This window comes from Hylaeus volcanicus, chromosome 8 (assembly GCF_026283585.1).
Source record: "Hylaeus volcanicus isolate JK05 chromosome 8, UHH_iyHylVolc1.0_haploid, whole genome shotgun sequence".
Classification (NCBI taxonomy): domain Eukaryota; kingdom Metazoa; phylum Arthropoda; class Insecta; order Hymenoptera; family Colletidae; genus Hylaeus; species Hylaeus volcanicus.
In genome coordinates, this window is record NC_071983.1 from 1,822,696 (window position 1) to 1,842,683 (window position 19,988).

At 46.0% G+C, this 19,988-nt stretch overlaps 1 protein-coding gene across 2 annotated transcripts in view; it reads left to right on the forward strand.

Moving 5' to 3' along the window:
• The window catches only part of LOC128881450 (telomerase-binding protein EST1A-like), a 112,209-nt gene that overhangs the window by 61,130 nt on the left and 31,091 nt on the right, over positions 1-19,988 (forward strand). The window contains exons 11-16 of one of the 2 annotated variants that reach the window (XM_054132489.1): positions 1,921-2,102; positions 3,389-3,462; positions 8,370-8,482; positions 15,504-15,607; positions 15,989-16,162; positions 16,800-17,039. In XM_054132489.1, the coding sequence (XP_053988464.1) occupies positions 1,921-2,102; positions 3,389-3,462; positions 8,370-8,482; positions 15,504-15,607; positions 15,989-16,162; positions 16,800-17,039 (887 nt within the window). The remainder of the gene's footprint in view (positions 1-1,920; positions 2,103-3,388; positions 3,463-8,369; positions 8,483-15,503; positions 15,608-15,988; positions 16,163-16,799; positions 17,040-19,988) is intronic. The other variant, XM_054132491.1, reaches the window with a different exon arrangement.

Sequence of the window (19,988 nt, forward strand, 5' to 3'; positions counted from 1 at the left end):
GATAGTTAATTGGCATCCTTCGACAATACTGGCCTCGATAGAATCTCTGGGAATTCTTCCTAACGATTCGACCGATAAAGAAGCACGTCGATTACAACTTTGACGTGCTCGACGCAAATTTGACGCGCCATGGCTATAGCGGAGGGCGAAGAAACCGAGGTGGGGTAGACAGACGATAAGCGTAATTTTCCCTAATGATCGTATTGGCGATTAGTTGAGGGCCTTTCTATAAATCTTTCCTAACTAATTACCCCTTACACACCCAGTACTCGAAGAAGACCACACGGGCGTTCGAGCGAAGCTCGCAGTTAAACGCTAATTATTATCCACATCCGCGATAAATTAAACTGCCAGATGCCATGATATCGTCGAGTGGCTTCTCGCCTGCACACACGTTGGACTTTGCCATCGGGTATATAGGGTTATTCGTTTGTTTGGGCTTACTTTATTCAATTTTCGCCATCCCTGCGCATCTATGTTCGCTAACGGCCACCATACTCGATCTCTGTCCCAGTATATCTCTGCCGAGGGGGTGTCAACTTCAACCGCAAGGGCTTTCAGAGGGAGACAACGCGATGTTTCTGTATTTAGGGCTGAAGGGCTGCTTCGGAGAGAAGCAGGGCCACTCGTTCAAATTTTAATACGATTTTAATCCTCCTCTCCTACGGTCGGGCCAAAAGCGACCCACATATTAGTTCCATCATCAGGTTTTTGCGACTGCGAAAACTGAATTCACATGTCGTAGCTCGGTTGACATTTTTGCGTGTAGGATCCGCGATCGAACGTTTATACTGGAGTATCGATTGTGAGAACGGAGTGATGAATGAATGGATTCAAAGAATAGCGACACGTGGAATGAATATTTGATGCCTGTGAGAGAGGTTTAGCAGTCCGGTGCGATTGGCGATCGGACAGAGACAGTTAGTCGTGGGAATCGGTTGAGGCCAGCGAAACGCTGCGATAATTCGATGAAGTGCATAGTCAGAAAGGATTTCTAGAGATAATCTGATGGAAAAGTTCATTCTTTCGTATAACACAACATTTTACCATGGATAAAAAATGATCCATTTGAGATTGTTCAGTATAAGCTAGACAATCTGTTAACGACTTTTCGTGTTACGTATTACGTTTGATTTCACAGCAAAAATTTTTAAGCGCACTCGTAAAATGATTAACGAATAAAATGTCAATGAGGTAGCAATTGCAAACGATTGCAATTTCGACGAAGAGGACGCTTTCGATGAGCTACGATCGTCTCAGGATGTTCAGCATGATTGCAACGAAGGGCCCAAGGTAGTCGCGGTATCCTAGATGAAAGGTGCCGCACAATGTCGCCTTCGTAAAGTAGTTAGGGTTCCCGTTTCCCCCCGCAGACGTACACCGATACGCTGGACGGTTTCTGTTAGCCTCGTTCGCAACCCTGTACCACGGAAACGACGTTAAAATGTCGACTATGCCGATTACCCGCGATGGATATACGAGATAATGAAAAGGCCACGTCTCTACGCTGCCTGCCGCGTTTCCGCGTCTGTTTCCCTCCTTCTCCCTCGCCTTTCCGCTGACTTCATAGCTATCCGACTCGACAATGTCTAACCCCTTGCACTCTGCGAATTTTTGTCAAGTATGAACCTTGGCAACTTCAAGACAATTTCGTGCTGTCGTCTCTAAAAATTCAGTTTTCTCCCATGAAAATTCGCAAGTTATACATATATACACGAAGAGTATACGAGTACGACACGATCGGTATAGTAAAAGCATGGCCACATTCTACCGTTCAATTTTATTACAAGCCCGCGCACCTCCGATCTGCAAATTGCAGAAGCGGAGGTCGCTAAGCGTTGTCTCTAACCGTTACCAGCAAGCTTTGAAATGTCGCCATTCGTGTCGCTAACGGTTCGATTTTTCTGTTGGTTGTTTCAGATGCCCAAATGGAGCAGGGTTACCGGTCCGAGGTCCAAGAAAGGGCACTGGTCGTATCCTTGCAGATGTTCAATCTGATTTTAGAACGTGGCGTGTCCTTGCTCAAGTCTCAGTTGGACAGCGACGAAGAGCCGAGGATGGTGGTTAGCGAGGACATGCAAGTCCTTTTACCAGCTATCAAGGTATTTCCGTTATCTCTGGCATATCTAATGGGACCCCCCCTATCGAGATCTCCTTTTTCCGAGAAACTTTCACCGTACGGGGAAAATGCGCGTCATTCTAATTGGGTAGATTCGATCTTGGCTAAAAGAAAATGGAAGTCTACGAGCGCGCAGACGTTGTTAGTCATTGTTTCGATTCTTTGTCGCGTCCCTTCGCGTACACGTGGCAAGCGGGTTTTTTTGGTAGATTATCGTGTGGATCGATGACTGATCGATGGATCTACACGGGAAGATCCAAGTATCGTGAAAGTTGTTCGAGACAGTCGAGGTTGAGAGTGATGGAGTATCGACCCACTTATTCCTCGAGTAAAAATTCGAATCCTTGGGAAACGTGCGATAGGCGATAAGGAGTTGTCTCTCGGATATAAACAATGGGAGAGTCAAATACAGGTCAATCTATAATTACAAAAATTTCTTAAGAAACGTGAAATTCCTTCGTATAAAAAATTTGCAACGATTATTCCGATCGACTCGAGGATGAGTCGCGCCTTGCACGCACAGGCTCCAGTAGTACGGAGTACAGCGAGGCGATTTTTCATTGAACTCGATCGGATTGCTCGTTGTCAGCGTTCTTGTCATCGTCGTAATTTTGCATGTGAGCGCGCTTAACCGGTCGAGAATTTATGAAGCAACGCGCGGTTCGCACCCACGCAAGGTCCGCCGGTGGCCGTTGTCAGGGCCTGGGCCTGGTTCGTTCGTGTCTCGACTTATTATGCAACCCACCGTTCGCGATTAATGCACCTATCGCACGTAAGCTATGCACGCACGCTCCATCGATAAAGGTCAGCCTATGACAAGCCATTGGAATCGCGACGTCACTGGTTCTTCCTGGTTCTGCCTGGTGCAACCTTCAAGGATGCTCGCGTAGCGTTCCACAACGGCATGCACTGGGTGATCCTTAATTGCGAGTAGATACCTCGGGAAGTCAATCAAAAGTCGAATCTCAAATGTAACTCGAATGGAGCCGCAAAGGATTCCGGATCATATTTTTTTTTTTTTTTTTTTTTTTACTGTGAAAATGCAACCTGGTGCACGCAATAATGGCGAGTTTTGTTCTTGTTCCAAGCAGGACCATTAATATTAACGATAAAGTAGACGCGACACAAGGCTGCTGGAATATCTTTCACTCCCCGAGGATGGATGGTGGTTGGGGATGAAATAAAATATGCCCTACGCTTTCTATAAATAGAAACGTCCTTTCCTGTCTCCTCGCGATAATCTTTCATCACTGAATCTTTTTGTTCTAGATTTGGTGCGATTGGATGCTCTGCCACAGCACCGTTTGGAATCCTCCGCCATCTTGCACGGATTACAGAGTGGGGTGAGTTCTATAAAATATCGGCAATTTAGTATTTCACGAATACTATCCAGACTTGTTTTTCTTTAACAAATGGTAAAAGGTGTGCTCAATTTAACAACTGAATCATATTTCTCATAATAGGCCAGACATTTGTTTTTGCATCATACAGCGAGGGGTGAAGAAATTAATATTCCTCGCAGCACGGGAGTTTTAAATATTTTTTAGTTCAATATAGAAAGTTAGTTAATATCCCCAGCTATCCGATATTAACTTGCGGTTCTCGGGACCCTCTCGATACGTTGCGGTTATTTAAAACTTTCCGGTTGCCTTACGGCGAGGATGCAACCGTTAAATGTCAGTGAGAGAATTAAATTTTCCCGGGCGCCAGTTCTGCACGTGGTCGCGTTTATTAGGATCAGGGGCTTCACGGATGGAAAGAATCCTCGATATCTCAAACTGCCTCCGATCCCTGTGGCTTGCGGTCTGCGGTAGGAATCTGGCTCTTAAGGGGACCTATACGGCTTAAAATACTGCATCACAGGTCATTCGGTTGTACCTCTGTAATTCAGATATTCAATTGTTTGTGAAACTAGCTTTTTACATCCTCACGTTACAGTCTATAATGTGTGTTTTGACGCTTGCAGAATTTTTTTTTGGCCCCTTGCTGTATATAAAAAATGTATGCTCGGTTGTCTTGCAATATTTTTTAATTCCGCAAATTGTATCGTGTTCAGGAAAGATGGTAGCTATCAGAAAGCATCGAAATTCGAAAATCGATGTTATTTTTTATTTTAAGCCGTATAGGTCCCCTTAACTCCTGCGTCCAGTCGGTAACCGTGCGCGATGCATACATTCGCCAGCAGATTACGCTGCAGCCTCAAATTACTCGACGCGAGCGGTCTTTTTGTCGTGACGATACTTTTGGGAATGCCAATCCCATTCATTCTAAATAATTTTAGGAAATAAGAATATAGAATTTTTACCGAGGAATGAGATCGAATCACGGGAATCTCCGATGAAAATGTTCCCTCGAAACGAAGAACGACTTGTACCGCATTCCTCGTGTTTTAATCGCGACTCTTCGGATTTTTATCTCCTGCTGGTCAGTTGTACAAGTCATCCTGAATTTCGTCTAAGCGCGACGACGAGGCTTGGGGCGGGTTGGAAGTATGACGCGGGTCACGGTCAACCGCTGTATCGTATCAAAACTCGATCTACAGTCACGCAGAGGTTCGCGGATTTCTCCTGCAGGGCGCTGATTTCCCTCCGTTCCTCCCGTGGGTATCCGTTGGAGGTTTCGCGCGCAATTATCGCCCAGAACGGCGTCTAATTTGATGGAGAACGTGCGTGCAACGTCTCCTGGCGAATATCTACGCCCGCTTTTGTCAAACAGATTAATCTCCGAGGTCCGCGAGGGAGATTTGTGGGGTGGGTCTGGTCGGGGGCCGCAGATCAACCAACACGGAACGTTCGGTTCCGTCGCAGCTGCGCGCGACTATTAATTCAGGTTGACACTTTAGGTGTTTTGAATTATGACTGTTGTGTTGGACTATTAATTCTATCCCGGACGTCAATTTCTCAGGGTGGGAAACTCGCGGAGAGGCTGCTAGAGACATCACCGCGGCTCGACGACGCTCTTACATCTTCCAGGCGCGCGTTCGTGATTTATCGCCCGCGATAAGACACAAAATTCCGGCCGGAAACTTAATTGTCGGAGGGATGGGGCCAATCCTCGTGCCTTCTCCTCGTTTCCCGACTCTTCGTTTGAGCTTATCAAAATCGCAATGGAAGAAGCTAGATGTTTCATGGAAATATGCAGTTGGTTGATAAAGTGGCTGTACATTTGCTATTTCAATCCGTCATTTCTACAAATTTGTTAATAGAAAAGATCCCAAAGTGTCAAATTATAAGAGTACGTCTATTTGATCGAGATTTTACGAATCTATACAATAAGGAATGAAACTTCCATGGAAAGAATCCAGCTGGGAACTCGCGCGCGAGCAAGCCGAGAGCATCGTCCATTCGTTGAAGTCACTGGCTCGCGAACCTGTTCCGTTCTCGAAACGATCCAGCGTGGGAGTGACTCATCGAAATAAAAGCATCTGGTCGACGACAATGCAAACCACGCAGGACGTTCGAGAAAGGGCCGATCAACGTGTAATTATCTTCGTACCGGTCTCCTCGATGATTGACAAAGGAGCCGTGGCCGCGGAATCGCTGGAAAAGATCGCCTCGTCGTTAGCGAGACGGGAATTGTTGGAAAACAGACAAACGAGACTCCACGGCGAACGTGCACGAACGATAGCCACGTTCGGCATATTTGGAGAGCCATCGTGGCAAAAATGCTGGATCAGGCCATGCTTAGACGGCCGAAGGACGAGCTAATAGCCATTTTGGTTTCTTCTACGCTGTGCGATGCGAGCATGTAAAATTCTCATTGCTACGAAATTATTTAAACAGTTCCGATGAATATGTATACTTGCGGAATCTAGAAGTTGGCTCGTTTGAAAATAGAAAATTTGCTTACGCGCGGTTGCTTCTTCGAAGTGTTTTCCGTTGAATATTCGAGCGCAGATCGAAGACAACGATTTTTATTCACGATCGCGCCGAGCCCCAGCCGAATATATCGATCCCTTGGATCTTTCTAACGAGACGGAGCAAAAAGACGAGGCGAAAAGAGAGAAAAGACTCGTGTGCTGCCCGACTGATGCAATCTATCGTCCATTAAACGAGTTTCAAGGCCCCTTTAGTCCCGTAACTGCGAGAACCAACGGCCCCTATCCGGCTGGATGAGTTAATTATTGTTGCTCGTTAGCGATTAACAATTATGCGAGCGTAGATAGTTTCCTTGGCAAGGACGCGAGCCGATCGCGAGCTACTGACGCGATCGCATCCTCTTAATCCTGTTCACCGCGAATAGAAACGATTTTATTTATAGAACCGGGATTCGCAATTAATCTGCCATCGATCGCGACTTATTCGATTCTTCCTGCGCCCCTCTCCCACTCTAGCACACTATTTTTATCCCCCATTCACCGAGAATAGCAACTTTGTTTTATCCTAGCGCTCGCTCGTGCCTGGAGACCGTGTAATTGCGATGGATCGATCAATCAGTCGCTGTATTTCTTTCTGTCTCTATTTCTTTTCTGTTGCACCTAATTATTAATCCCTTGGGGACGGAAAACAGTTTCAGATGCCAATGACCGTCCATACGTGACGGTTTTCTATACGGTGCCGCGAAGATATGATTATCGTTGAAGTTTATCAATTTTGCAGACTGGTTTTGCTCCCGATGACGCGTAGATCGCATTAATCTACACGTCACGGGCTCCGCGATCGGTGTGTTATTTATTGCGAGGTGTTTCGCTCGATACCGCGGCTGAGAAGTTCGCGAAGACGCTTCGGATTATCGATTCCGACCATTCTTCCGATGACAAAATTATTTACGAGTATTTCGATACATTCGATCTTCCAAAACAGTGGAATACTGTTCACTTATCATTAAGTTCGCCTTACTTTGAAAAAGTTACAGGCGCGGTGGTGTATTGAAATTAATGATAGCGTAGATCAACGCAGAGTCTGAGTTTAGTAAACCGCGACCTATTCAAAAAATGTCCACCTTTTCGAGCAAAGTCCGCCTTCGTCCTCTGTCAATTTTCATCAATTTTCAATAAGGTGCCCGGAACAAGCCAGTAATAATTTAACGATAAAGAGGTTCGCGGATTAGACGAATGGTAAACGTGCAGCATACGGCTGACGCAATTAACGAATGACCTTTCATGACGCCGATCGATTAATCCCGAGCGAAGGCGTAGTGCGCTTTTCTTAGCAGCTGCCTCCTCGCTTCTTTATCGCCGCCTCGAGGGCTGTGCACGATACCATCGAATGATCGATAGCTTGGAAAATGATCCCCCGCACGTTGCCATTCATCGCGGTGAAAATAATTAAACGGACGACTTTGGATTTACAGTAATACGGAAGTGGCCGATGGATACGTGGCGCGCCATCGCGGACGCGTCATATATTTAACGATGTCACCGATACGCGAGGTTCGACGGACGGGGGGACCATTTGTTACTAATTTTCATGGGACCGAACGAATCGTCGCCATCAATTACGCGCGGTCATATTTATGGCAACGCGTCTGGGTGTGGGTTCGATTCGTTGACCAGAGAGATAGAGGGATATTATATATGTTCAATTATTCAGTAACAAATTTGTTTTATTTCGATACGCCTCGTATACTCAATTTCGTATTGTTTCGATATTAATTTAATTGATATATTCGAGAGGTTTAAAGACAACCAGGAGTCCAAACAAATGAATCTTTAATCATTCAGATTGAATGATTAATGCTTTGAAATATATTATACACGCGTTTAATGTTAAAAAAGATTGCTCTCGTACGAAGTTATCAAATATATACCTCTACCAGGCAAGTTCAGTCTCGAAACTCGGCTATGGAAGACGATCGTGCCACCTGTGCTTATTGTACCGGTCTCCTTTATTCACCTTCGAATCGCAGGGAGCACGTAGTTCGTTGATTCGTTCTGGCAGCTTACTGAATCACGCGGGAATATTTATTACAAGCGGGAAGAACCATCTGCGGTTGGATCCTTCCGGTTTCTTGTTACGCGATTTCAGCCGATAGGCTAACAGTACATGCGATGAGGAATTTAATTCGCTATGTGATTGTAAATTAAATTAGAATTTATTGTTAGCGAGGGCAAATCGTACTTTTGTCATTCAACGATTAGAGACTAATGACTTTTTAATAAACGAAAATGTCGTTCAACGAAGACAAGATTCTGGTAGATGTTTTATAAGGCAATCATGAATCTGTATTCATCTATTAAAAGTTGAGAACAGAAAATCAGTGGATAAACTATCCAATTCGTGTTATAACGATAACTCCAATTTTGTTTCAGGCCCCCCGGAGATGCCTGGAGCAGACTGGCCACGATGGTGAACCTGTTGGATAAATTGAATTATTCCAGATCGATCCTGATTCAGGCCAAGGACGCGGTGGGTCGAGAAGACGGTAAGCGACGATTTAAAACATAAACTTCGCATAGTTCTACATACTACCTTTCTTCGTTGTTACAACATACAACCGTATTCTACACGGAATAACCGAGAACTAAACAATAGGTAATTTTTAATGTGCGGTTAATTTTCGTAATTTATTGTCTTATCTCGACTTCTTTACTTTCATCAATTTTATCAAATGAATCTGCGGAGGCTACGCTTTCAATCATTAGACTTCTGCGTAGCGGTATTCGCATTTGAATGACAGGTCTTAACAAATGATGCTGCGGTAATCGAACCATTAGTGTCATACATCTATGCGTGCCACGACAGTCATCGTGTTCAGACGTATGCATTGATACCGTGAACACCTAACCGTCAGCCACAATCTTTAAGTAGTCAACTGGTCGATCCGATAACTGAAGAATTAATCTTCGGATGGTGTCAACACCATATTCGGCGTCTTTGCAGAGGATTAATGTTACCTACGTGACTTTGTCGTCCAAAAACCGGTAGAATTATCGATCGAATCGCGAAATAGTTGGAGATCTTCTAAATCCCAGGCTCACGGTAAATTATCCAGATTACCCAGATTGTCTCGTTCTATTTTCTAGGAACTACTATATTCATCGTCCCCTACGATCCATTGCCTCCTGCCTCTCTTCGTCAGGGTCAATCTTCCAGCAAGTTGTCATTCGCGCATTAACCACCGTTACCGCCAGCTACGTTTCGTTCCGTGGCGAATCGATCTCGTAAACATTTACAGAGACCGCGAGTTTACTCAGGCTCGCAAAGTAGCGCCGAACCAATATACGGGAGCTCCCTAAGTTGTTTCGATCAACACAGAGTTCGAATCCACAGACCTTCGAGCTTCCCTTTTTGGTGGGGCGATACATTCTCGATGAATAGGAGGTTCGAGCTTTAATTCGTAAGTCACGAAACTTCGAAATCTCGCGAATTTTTAATACTATTCCGTAACCAAAAAATGCTGACGTAGGCTACCAGAAAACGAGTTCCCCGGGTTGCTCTCGAGGCGAACCAATGCCGCGGCTAATGGCATGTAAGTCGATTATTAATCACAGTAATCGATGCAGTTCGTTCGACCGATTTGACGTTCCGAGAATATCGTTGGCGTGATCTATTCTCGCGGCCGAGACAGGCCTCGACATCGCGGCGATCGAGACAAGTCTAACTGGGACTGGGATAATCACAGTAATCGCAGCAAGAGTGATCGATCTGACGTTAGTCCGACGTAAAATCAGAATGGTAGCGCGAAGAGGATCCCCCGAGTTACAATCGCCCATTCATTAATGCATAATCTGCCCGGAACACGCCTAAAGCTACGCCACGGAGGCCACGTAACGTGTAATGCATATTCGATTATGCGAGAAGTTGCCCGCGTGCTTCTCGACTCCGCAATTAGAATAGAATGTTGGAGGTTTACTGCAACCGTGTAACCGCGCCATTTTAAATAACTTTGCGTAATACGGTGAATTCTTTGACAGTGTCGCTGACTTGGATCGGGGTAGAATCAAGGAATGGTATGTGAAATTTGATCGATGGTACGGCGAAAGTCGCGAGGTTGTTGCTAGGCTACACTGTGCAGTGGAGACATTGGATACGTTAAAATTCACGAAAATTTCTACAGAGTTTAAATTTTGTCTCGAGATTATAGTATTTAATTTTTAAACCTCGCCGAATTCACGAATCCTATCCAGATTTACTTTCGTTATCCTCTCACCTTCGGAATTAATTTTTTTAGTTCGTTAATCAAAAGTCAGGTGAAGTTGAACGCGTTAATGTGATTTACCACCGAATTTTCGCGATGTCGAGTGCTGTCGTACATAGCTTCCGACAGTGGTGTCGTGTGACAGAGCCGCGACGTGGCGGCCATAACTCGGCTGGCTAACAATATTGTCGCGGCCGGGACGTTCATTACACGGGTCGACCGCTGTAATTCTTGAGCAAATATCCCCAGTCAGCCAGCGAGCGCGACGATCCCCCGCGATAAACAGCTCGGATCCTCTCCCCACCCGCGGCTGGACCAGTCCTTAATCGAAAAACTTAAGTTCCTCGAACGGTGAAGCCTCCTCCGGCCGTCTGTTGACCCGTGGATAGCCGCCGGTTACGTAACGGTGAATTCGTTCGATGTGACCACTGGAGTGCCATACACTCTCCCGCGGCCGTTTACAAGTCGTTGGCCAATGGTCTTTCAGCGTGCACCGTGAGCCACGCCGCGGTGCTACTGTGCCCTCTGTGCTCGCTCTCCTTTGTCCCATTCCGCGTGCATCTTATGAATACGCAAATTGCGGATCGAGAATTCGCGATGATTCGATGATTGTCGCTTCATCCCGTGGAATGTCTGCGTAGACTAGTGACGGACCAACCTCTAACCGAGGCCCAAAACCTGTGTTTTTCTTGGAAGCCTCGCCATTCGAATTTGGAGGTGTTCACCTGATCGTTAATCACCACCTCTGTTGATTGTTAATCGAACCTATCCGATGACAAATATTCTCTACATACTGCTTTAATCACATACCATCGACTACTTTCTAACACCAACAGAATGTTCTATTTCAGTAAAGTGTACAATTTTATGGGAGACTGAGTATAAAAGAAATATTAACGACACTCTGTTATAATTAAATTCGAGTGTACCAAAGCGAAAGGTGGACAATCAAATTTGAATCATTTTAATCGCCAACTTTTCGGTGTCCGTTGAATCGTTCCCGCGTACGTTTCTACATATTTTACGTGTGGCTGAGTCCTTGAAGTAGAACCGGGTCTACCCTAACGGATTCGCGCAGCTGGGAAAGACCGTTCTAGTTTCGAGGCGCGTCCTTGGTCGTGTTATACTTACTTTTAAGACAGGTTTATGTACGATAACAGTACATGATGCATAGAGCCTTTGATATATCGACGGTACAGGACTGATCGTTGTTAGTCCATTAAATCACATGTGCTCTCGTTCCAAGACGGCCGAGATACGATCTTTTACAACGGTGAATAACTTTCTTTTTTTCGGCAGTTAAACGTTTCTTCAGCTGTTCGTGAAAACGCGTATATATACGTAATTAATATAAGCAGATACATAGGAATAATGTTAACGTTGCATATCATTGTTTAGCATTCATCGTCTTTTGACTCTGCGTTTCTTCACAGTTTACTTAAATTCCCCCTCTCCTTCGATCGAAACATCGCCTATTTTAATCGAAAACAAAAATATTCGTACGATCAATTATTCGAATAGGCCCAGCCCCAGTTGCGACCAGGTGACAAGGCTGAAAAATGAGCCAGCTTCAAAAGATCTTTTCCCAGAAACGAGTACACCATTTTATCAAACATTCATCCATTACTTAAAACTACGTATATTCGTCATCTGGTGAATACCGAACGCCCGGAGTCAATTACGTTATCGAATACTCGAGTTGCAGCTTCGTAACGTCGGGAATCCTCCCCTGCATGCCACACGTACCAACGACGAATCCTCAGCTCCTGAAAATTCTTTTCGGAGACCGGTGCGTGATCTTATCGAACGTCCATTCATTACTTAAAGGTGCATTTATTCGTCACTCGTCGAATATCGAACGCGTGCCATTACGTTATCGAATCCCCTCGACCTGCAGCCCCGACCAGCTCGCGATCGCTAGTCTTCCGTGCGTGCCACGCGTACCAAAGACAAATCCCTTCCCCTTGGATGGGGCTTTCGATAAAAATGAAAAAGCATCGAAATGCTAAGCAGCGGGAACGTCCGGCTTCGGCTCGGGATCGTGAACACGCGAGAACGCAGCCCGTAGCGATACGATTCGAAAAAGGAACTGAGACAGTAACGGTACTCACGGTAACGTGTGCCGTAATGCCAATTTGTTGGCTCGGACGGTTCTTGCGTTCGTTCCTCCCTCCGTTGTCCACGTCCGAATTCTCTTCCTCCCCTCCCACCTTCCCCTCGATTTACCTGTGCACGTTACACCCGAGGCACAATGGATAAATTGGACAAAAGGTACAAGAGAAGATCGGGGGCGGGTCGAGAGGTTGCCGAACGTGCGCACCAGCCCGAGAAAGAATGTTATTGTGAAGATCCGCAGACGTTTCCTCCCCAATTCTCTCTCTCTCTCCCTCTCTCTGTTTCTCTCGATCGGTAAAATAGATTACTCTGTCGGTAATATAGATTACTCTGTCGGCAATATAGTTTACTCTGTCGGTAATGTAGATTGCTCTGTCGGTAATGTAGATTACTCCGTCGGTCTGGGTTAGGTCTCGGTTAGGTCCGGGTTAGGTCTGGGTTAGGTCTGGGTCAGGTCTGGGTTAGGTCTGGGTTAGGTCTGGGTTAGGTCTCGGTTAGGTCTCGGTTAGGTCTCGGTTAGGTCTCGGTTAGGTCCGGGTCAGGTCCGGGTCAGGTCCGGGTCAGGTCTGGGTTAGGTCTGGGTTAGGTCTGGGTTAGGTCTGGGTTAGGTCTGGGTTAGGTCTGGGTTAGGTCTGGGTTAGGTCTGGGTTAGGTCTGGGTTAGGTCTGGGTTAGGTCTGGGTTAGGTCTGGGTTAGGTCTGTCGGTAATGTAGTTTACGCTGTCGGTAAAATAGATTGCTCGGTCGGTAAAATAGATTACTCCGTCGGTAAAATAGATTGCTCGGTCGGTAAAATAGATTACTCCGTCGGTAATGTAGATTGCTCGGTCGGTAAAATAGATTACTCCGTCGGTAATGTAGATTACTCTGTCGGTAATGTAGATTGCTCAGTCGGTAATGTAGATTACTCCCTCGGTAATGTAGATTGCTCCGTCGGTAATGTAGATTGCTCCGTCGGTAATGTAGATTACTCTGTCGGTAATGTAGATTACTCCCTCGGTAATGTAGATTGCTCGGCCGGTAATGTAGATTGCTCGGTCGGTAATGTAGATTGCTCGGTCGGTAATGTAGATTGCTCCGTCGGTAAAATAGATTACTCCGTCGGTAACGTAGATTGCTCGGTCGGTAATGTAGATTGCTCGGTCGGTAATGTAGATTGCTCTGTCGGTAATGTAGATTGCTCTGTCGGTAATGTAGATTGCTCGGTCGGTTATATAGTTTACTCTGTCGGTAATGTAGTTTACTCCGTCTCTCTCTCTCTCTCTCTCTCTCTCTGTTTCTCTCGAATTCTCTCTCGTGTCTTCCACAAGTTGGATTTTTTGTTATCGCCGGCTCGGAGCTTCTTCTTCCTCGAGATGATCAGGTCTTCGTAGAGTCTCGTGTCAGAGCCAAGGAAACAGTTCGAGGCGCGCTGTATCATCCTCGATCGGGCCAACGATCTCTCGTTTAACAATAAATTCCTTGGGCGTAATTGGGATTTTCAGCAGACAGTAGGGAAAATTATGGTCCGCCTCGCAATCGTATATTTCGCCAGCGCGGTTCTCAGGCCGAACCGGCGCAAGTATCGATTTCGCCTTCGTGCTTGATGATTTAACGGCTGGAACGGATTTTACTTAACACATTACATATAATATAACATATAACGTAACATATTACACACGTACGAATATTTATTATGCGTTCTATTATACTCTCTGACAAGTTTTGTGGGCAATCCGTGATCTGCCGTCTGATTTTACCGGAATCGGATGAGGCAGCGATGCCTCGTCTACCGATTTCGAATCTGTGTCGGTCGGCCAGGCGCCATTAATATTCGCGCGCGTTGCGCCGCGGCGTCCCTCGAATCGTTTTACACGGCCAGGATGCATTTATCGCGAATATTACACGAAGTTCAGGGTCAGTATCGTCGGGAACTCGCGTGGAACGTGAGGAGGATCGAGTTAGGAGGATCAGCGTGCCGGCTCCAGCAATTGATCATCCGGAGGACCTCGCATGAGGTAGATTAAGTCTAGGCTCGTTCCACCGCGGGGAAAGAAATATAGAAACCTAATCGCGCTCTCTATTTCGCATGCAGGTTGTTAATGCGAATTCCAAATCGGTGTCGTGGCGATCGCGTTAAGTGGTATCGTTCTCGCGCGCGTTGCTAACGACGCGATGGATCTCGGCATTCGTGACACGATACCCGAGATGTTCCTCGAGCGATCCCTGTTTCTTTCGATGTTTCTTGCGTTAATTATTCGCCTAAACGCTGATGCCGCGTAGGGTTAGTTTCGGTTGCGAAACAAGTTCTTCGCCTCTTGCTTTTTTTTACTGTTTACATGCTCTTGTTAATTAAAACTTGCGTCTTATTCACTGTGATGAATAAATGTGATTATATTCAAGAGAGAACAGCAGAAAAATTTCAGATTCGCAGAGCTGCTTGTTTTTGTATAAGAAAAATGAGCGCGAACGCAAACGTCGCTCCGGAGACTTCGATGCGTGATAGTCGCATCGCCAGCCACAGGAGACATCGATTCCGCTTTACGGACAAGCTGGAATCTTAACCCTTAATTTACGTATTCGCGTATTTCTAACAAAGTAAGAGGCGGAAAAGAAAACGAATCGTCATCGCGGACATCTCGTATTCTCTGGCGTCATGTCCCAGGCGTTATATTGTTCCATTATCGACGCTCGATGCGGGTGAGAAGGTATGCGCCTCGCGATGCGACTTAGAGGAACTCATCGGTCGCGCAAGTGTGTCATCCGACAGGTTGAATATCTTTAGACATCGTTCATTCGTCCACGATGCTGGGACTGACAGGAACGCCCTGCCACTCCCCGGTAGTTGTTGCTGAATGTTTATCGCCGGCGCATTCGACTCACATTTGCATGATAACGCGTCGCGAGTGTCATTGTTCGTCGCTTCGATTCAGAGGTCGCGAGCTGGGCTGAATAATTTTCAGGGAATCGTGCTGCAATGTGAGACACCGTGGCAAATATTTTCTCGTGACCTTGTTCTGGTGATCTCGAGTACTGGAAGATGTAACAGGGTTGTAGGTGAAGAATTACATTGCAGCGATTTTTGTGTGCTCTTCTAGATTAATAAACTTTTATAATTCCGAGTAAGATTCAGACATAAATCTGGAGACCATTATCAGCGCGAAGATGAGATGTTTATAATTTATAACGATTATGGTTGATATTTGTTTCAGAGGTCGAGCTGGTGAAACTGCCTGAAGATACGACCCTGGCAGGATTCACGCCGCTGATGTGTAATCCTCAGGATCCTTGCTACGTCGACAAGAACGAAGATATAGTAAGTAACTTGCGTTACTTTCACGATCAATAATAATTATTAATTTCCCGTAATTGTACTACCCTATTAGTAAGGCTCGCATTTTTGCCATTTCATTTTTCTTCGACGCAACAGCTAGGTATCTCCCTTGTCTCGATATAACGCTGCAATTGATATCATTTCCTAATTGACAAAACTTTTTAATTGAATACTGTTTTCGTTATACCTCCCCCTCGAGCAAAAGTCGTGATAAAAGAAATTAAAGCAGTCGACTTATTTTGCCTACCCAAGCACGGTTTCTTTCAGCGAAACGTTTCAATTAAAAGTTGCGCGATGAAAATGCTCCGAAACCCGAGTTTCGTTTGTCTCGGTGTTGGCGCCTACTACGGACCTGTGTTGCAGGAAATCGCCCAAGTGTGCCTCAGGATAAACAAGATTCTCTTTTTCGGGCAAGTGTTCCTCTGCGGGCTCGAGACGCCAGTTTTGAAGTTACAGAAGAGCGAGACTGGTATCAGCGAATACGTATCCGTAGTCGAAGCCTCCAGCACAAGCACGCCGAGTTCACCCCCGGAGCAGGTAACTAACTCATTCAGAAAGTTCGCCCAAAGTAAATTAAACGCGCTAGCGACCCACCGTTCGATTAATGCGAACGCAGACTTCAACAAAGAATTTCGTTAAGGATTATGGGAGTAATTTTTACCCCTTCATGAAATATTCATCCCCTTGTACTTGCGAGAGACAGAACTTTGGGGGGGGACGAGAGTATGGCGCTTCAAAGAATCAGCGGATGTTGTCGGGTAAATCAGGGGTGTAAGAAACGCGAAATCAACTTTTTTGTTTGTGGAATATTTTAAACCTCGCCACATTGTATTACGACAGATTAGCTCTTATTATTCTTGAGGGGTTAAATACAAATTACAAGCGTATTATTAATGTCTCTAATTATTCATTTGCAGAATCAATGTACGTACATACGAAAGTAGACATAATATAACTGTTTCTGTAAATTCGAACACGCGTCTCAACCGTCCGAGCACGGTGATAAACAACTTTTTTTTTGTATCGTATCGAGCACTCGAAGCATACAAAGTAAAGTAATCGAATCCCTGAATGTAAACATACGAGGGTCACTCATCTTGTATACAGAACAAATTATACGGGAGTGGCTCGTATACCCGAGGCGATTGAATAATAGAAAGATTGTTTTTCCCAGAATTTGGTACAAGCGAAATCATTGAATCGCTTTCAGAGCGACTCGGAGCTCCTCGTGGAAAGTTACAGCGAAGGGGAGGACGAGCCCCTTCCTTCCCTAAGAAGATTACCCTCGTGTACAGACGTACCTGACGACACCATTGCGCCCGTGGCAGCCGTCGAGATAAGGTCGCTGATCGAGCGGAAGGAGGAACTGGAGAGGCGGCAGCGGAAGCAGGATCATCATCGACAGCGAGTACAGGTGAGTACTAACCACGTAATCCCTCGGGGCTGTGCTGTTTACTGGTTAAACACTTAGGAACATGATCTATCGATCCCCTTGATCGATCGAGTGCACCGCTGGATCGGTACTTACTACGTCGTTACGTTATTATTTCTCCCCGATGCTAACAGGACGAACAAATATTTTTGGAATAACAAATTATTTTTTCTTGGAATGTTAGACATTATTGGTCAAATTCTCCAATACATGTATAATTGTTCGACCCCCCAGAGTAGACGAAAATTATATCGGTCGTTGTTGATCGATCATATTAATTAATCGAGATATTTGAAAATCATAGTGATATTCTATCCGATAATTATAACACTAAACCTATCGAGGATGCATTTGTACCTTCGAAAGGGAGGAGGTTGGAACGGAATCGACACCCCCAAATTTAGCCCGAGCCAGGTCGAACCTTCTATAAATAGAGCCATCAGGTCGATATCACGGCTCGACGATTCTCGTGGCTGAGATATCTCTCTCTGTCGTTACCTCGCGTTTTTGCAGCCCTTGGTATCTTCATCGTTCCCCGTTGCCCGAAAAGGACCGACAAAGTGACCGAAAAACACGTCCTGCCTTGGCCCTAAGTCGAACTAAATCAAGAGATTACCAGGACAGGTCGGTGCGTACTGTTGCTCTTTCGCACCGTTTCGCGAGTCCAGTTCCCTTTCTGCTCCATTCGACCAATACGCCTCCCCCTCTGTCCGTTTCGTCCTTTTATTTCGAGGTTCTGCTCGTTCGCTGGCACATGGTGCGATCGCAGCACGCAAACCCGCCGTTTTTATTTACGGCATCGGCGCTCCTCCTTTTTGCATATTTATTATCGAACCTCCGGCTCGGGGCCGGATTTTGTGCGTACTATGTGGCCGTCGGCTCTCCATCTTCTCCCCCCCACCGCCGCGCTAAAGGATATTTTTCTCTCAAATGAGACGCAAAACGAAGAAACAAATCGCCAAGACTGCGTGGGCCTGTTACTCCGTTCCCTCTCTCCCCTTAACTCGTGGTGCACTTACGCGACGCGACGGTCTCTGGGAAATATTGATCGTTTCGAGTACCCGTGGGAGATTTTTGGCGCGCCGCGCGACTCCCGAGGATATTCCTGGAACACCGAGAACGCTGGGATGGGAGCATTCCGTGATGCGGTGTTGGTTTTATTCTCCGCGAGTTTGCGGGTACGCGTTCGGTAGCGATGGGGAGCAATTTGAGCTGGTAATTTGCGTTTAGGATACGGTAAGCCCCCGACTTGCACGGTTAATTTGTTTCGGGGGCTTTACGTGCGTTTGAATAACCCGTAAGCATACAACTGGTTGTGAATATTCCTTGGTAGGCATACGAAGACGAACCGAAACAGTCGTAGTATCTTGTCGTATCGATATTTTATTGCATATTCATACGTATTTTGGCTATTCGAAGCTCCTTTATGCATATTTTTCACACTGAAACTTTTATTTTTTCACGTTAAACATTGCATTGGTTAAAAAAAAATAAATACGAAAAGTTTCTTTGTATGTACATATGTATTTATTCTAATGTTCCCCTAAGGGTTACAATCGTTTCGGTAAACAATTTATGGGTGTAAGAAAATATCGTTTGGCAAGGACACTGCTTTTCGAGCAGCTGCGTGGGACCGAGTACATTGTTCGCAACAACAAAATACCCAACCGCAATACCGTCGTTTGATGTCTAAATTCACTTCCCCAAACTTGTTCGAAATCCCCGTATCCCATTCATCGTAAGATCCCCTCAGGAAGCCGGCGTCCGCCTCGCCCTCGCAGTATTTGGATTATCTTCCTCCGGTCGCAGGACTTATTCCTCTCGTTTCCTTTTTTTTCTCGTTTTTTTTTTGTTCCCGTGGAAAAAGGAGGCAAAATAAATTCGCCTCTATCGGTCGAATTTTTGCCAGGCGGCTTTATCGAGTCGTGGTTCCAGGGGTTACACGGAGTATCATCCCGAGTATAAAGTTACCCCGAGCGAACGACGATAGAGGGTCCTGCTGACAAGCAACGGCGTGTCCCAGCGCCGAAATAAAGGACACTCCCGATATCCTGCCGCTACATACCTCGGTAGTCCGCGTCAGATCGTCTCCGTTGTATCGTGGCTCGTTCTTCTTTCCTGCGGTATCGAGTCCCCTTTTTCGCGGGACGGTTCCTTCTTTTTATGAACACCGATAAGACCCCCTGCCGAACATCGCGTCCGGCTTGTGACGCGATATCGGTAATAGTCGCCAAGAGGAAACGCTTGGATTGGGTGCGAACCCCACTCCTTACGATTAAGTTCCCTTCCAAAAGTAACAATTGTGCTCGACAAATGTCTTTGTAACCTAAACGACTCGTCTAAAATTAGTGACTCACGCGACCTGTTTCCAAGCACAGCAGCGAGTACAAACGAATTCCGAAGTAACAACCGTTAATAGCCCATCCGTATTTATCCGTAAGGCTATCGATAAATCACGCGGTTCTAGTTCAAGTTCGCCGCGTCCGTTACCCGGTCGAAACCGACCGCCGCGCGAAACGCGTTATAACTGTAATGAAAAATTAACGATGCGTGCGCGGGACGAATAATTAGGCCGTCCCATTTCCCGAATCTTTGCGTTTACGTTTAATTTCGTGCCGGCTGCGAGAACGGTACCTGCAGCGCGTGCGAAATTCGCACGAAAACGCGTCGCGTTGTCCATTACGGCGCGCCGTCTGTGACCCCGCCTCGTGTTCTCGCGGTCGTCGGGTTACAGGGACTCGAATTAAAAGGAAATTAGGAAGACGTCCGGCCGCGCCGTTCCTCGAGCCGGTTTAACGCGAATAACGCGAGCCTGGAAACGTGCGAAACCGCGGGCTGATTAAATTTAAAGCCGCGCCTTTATTCGCGAGCTCGTCGCCGAAGAATTCAGGCCAACTACGACTGACACGAGTGAACTTTCCTCGTTTCGCG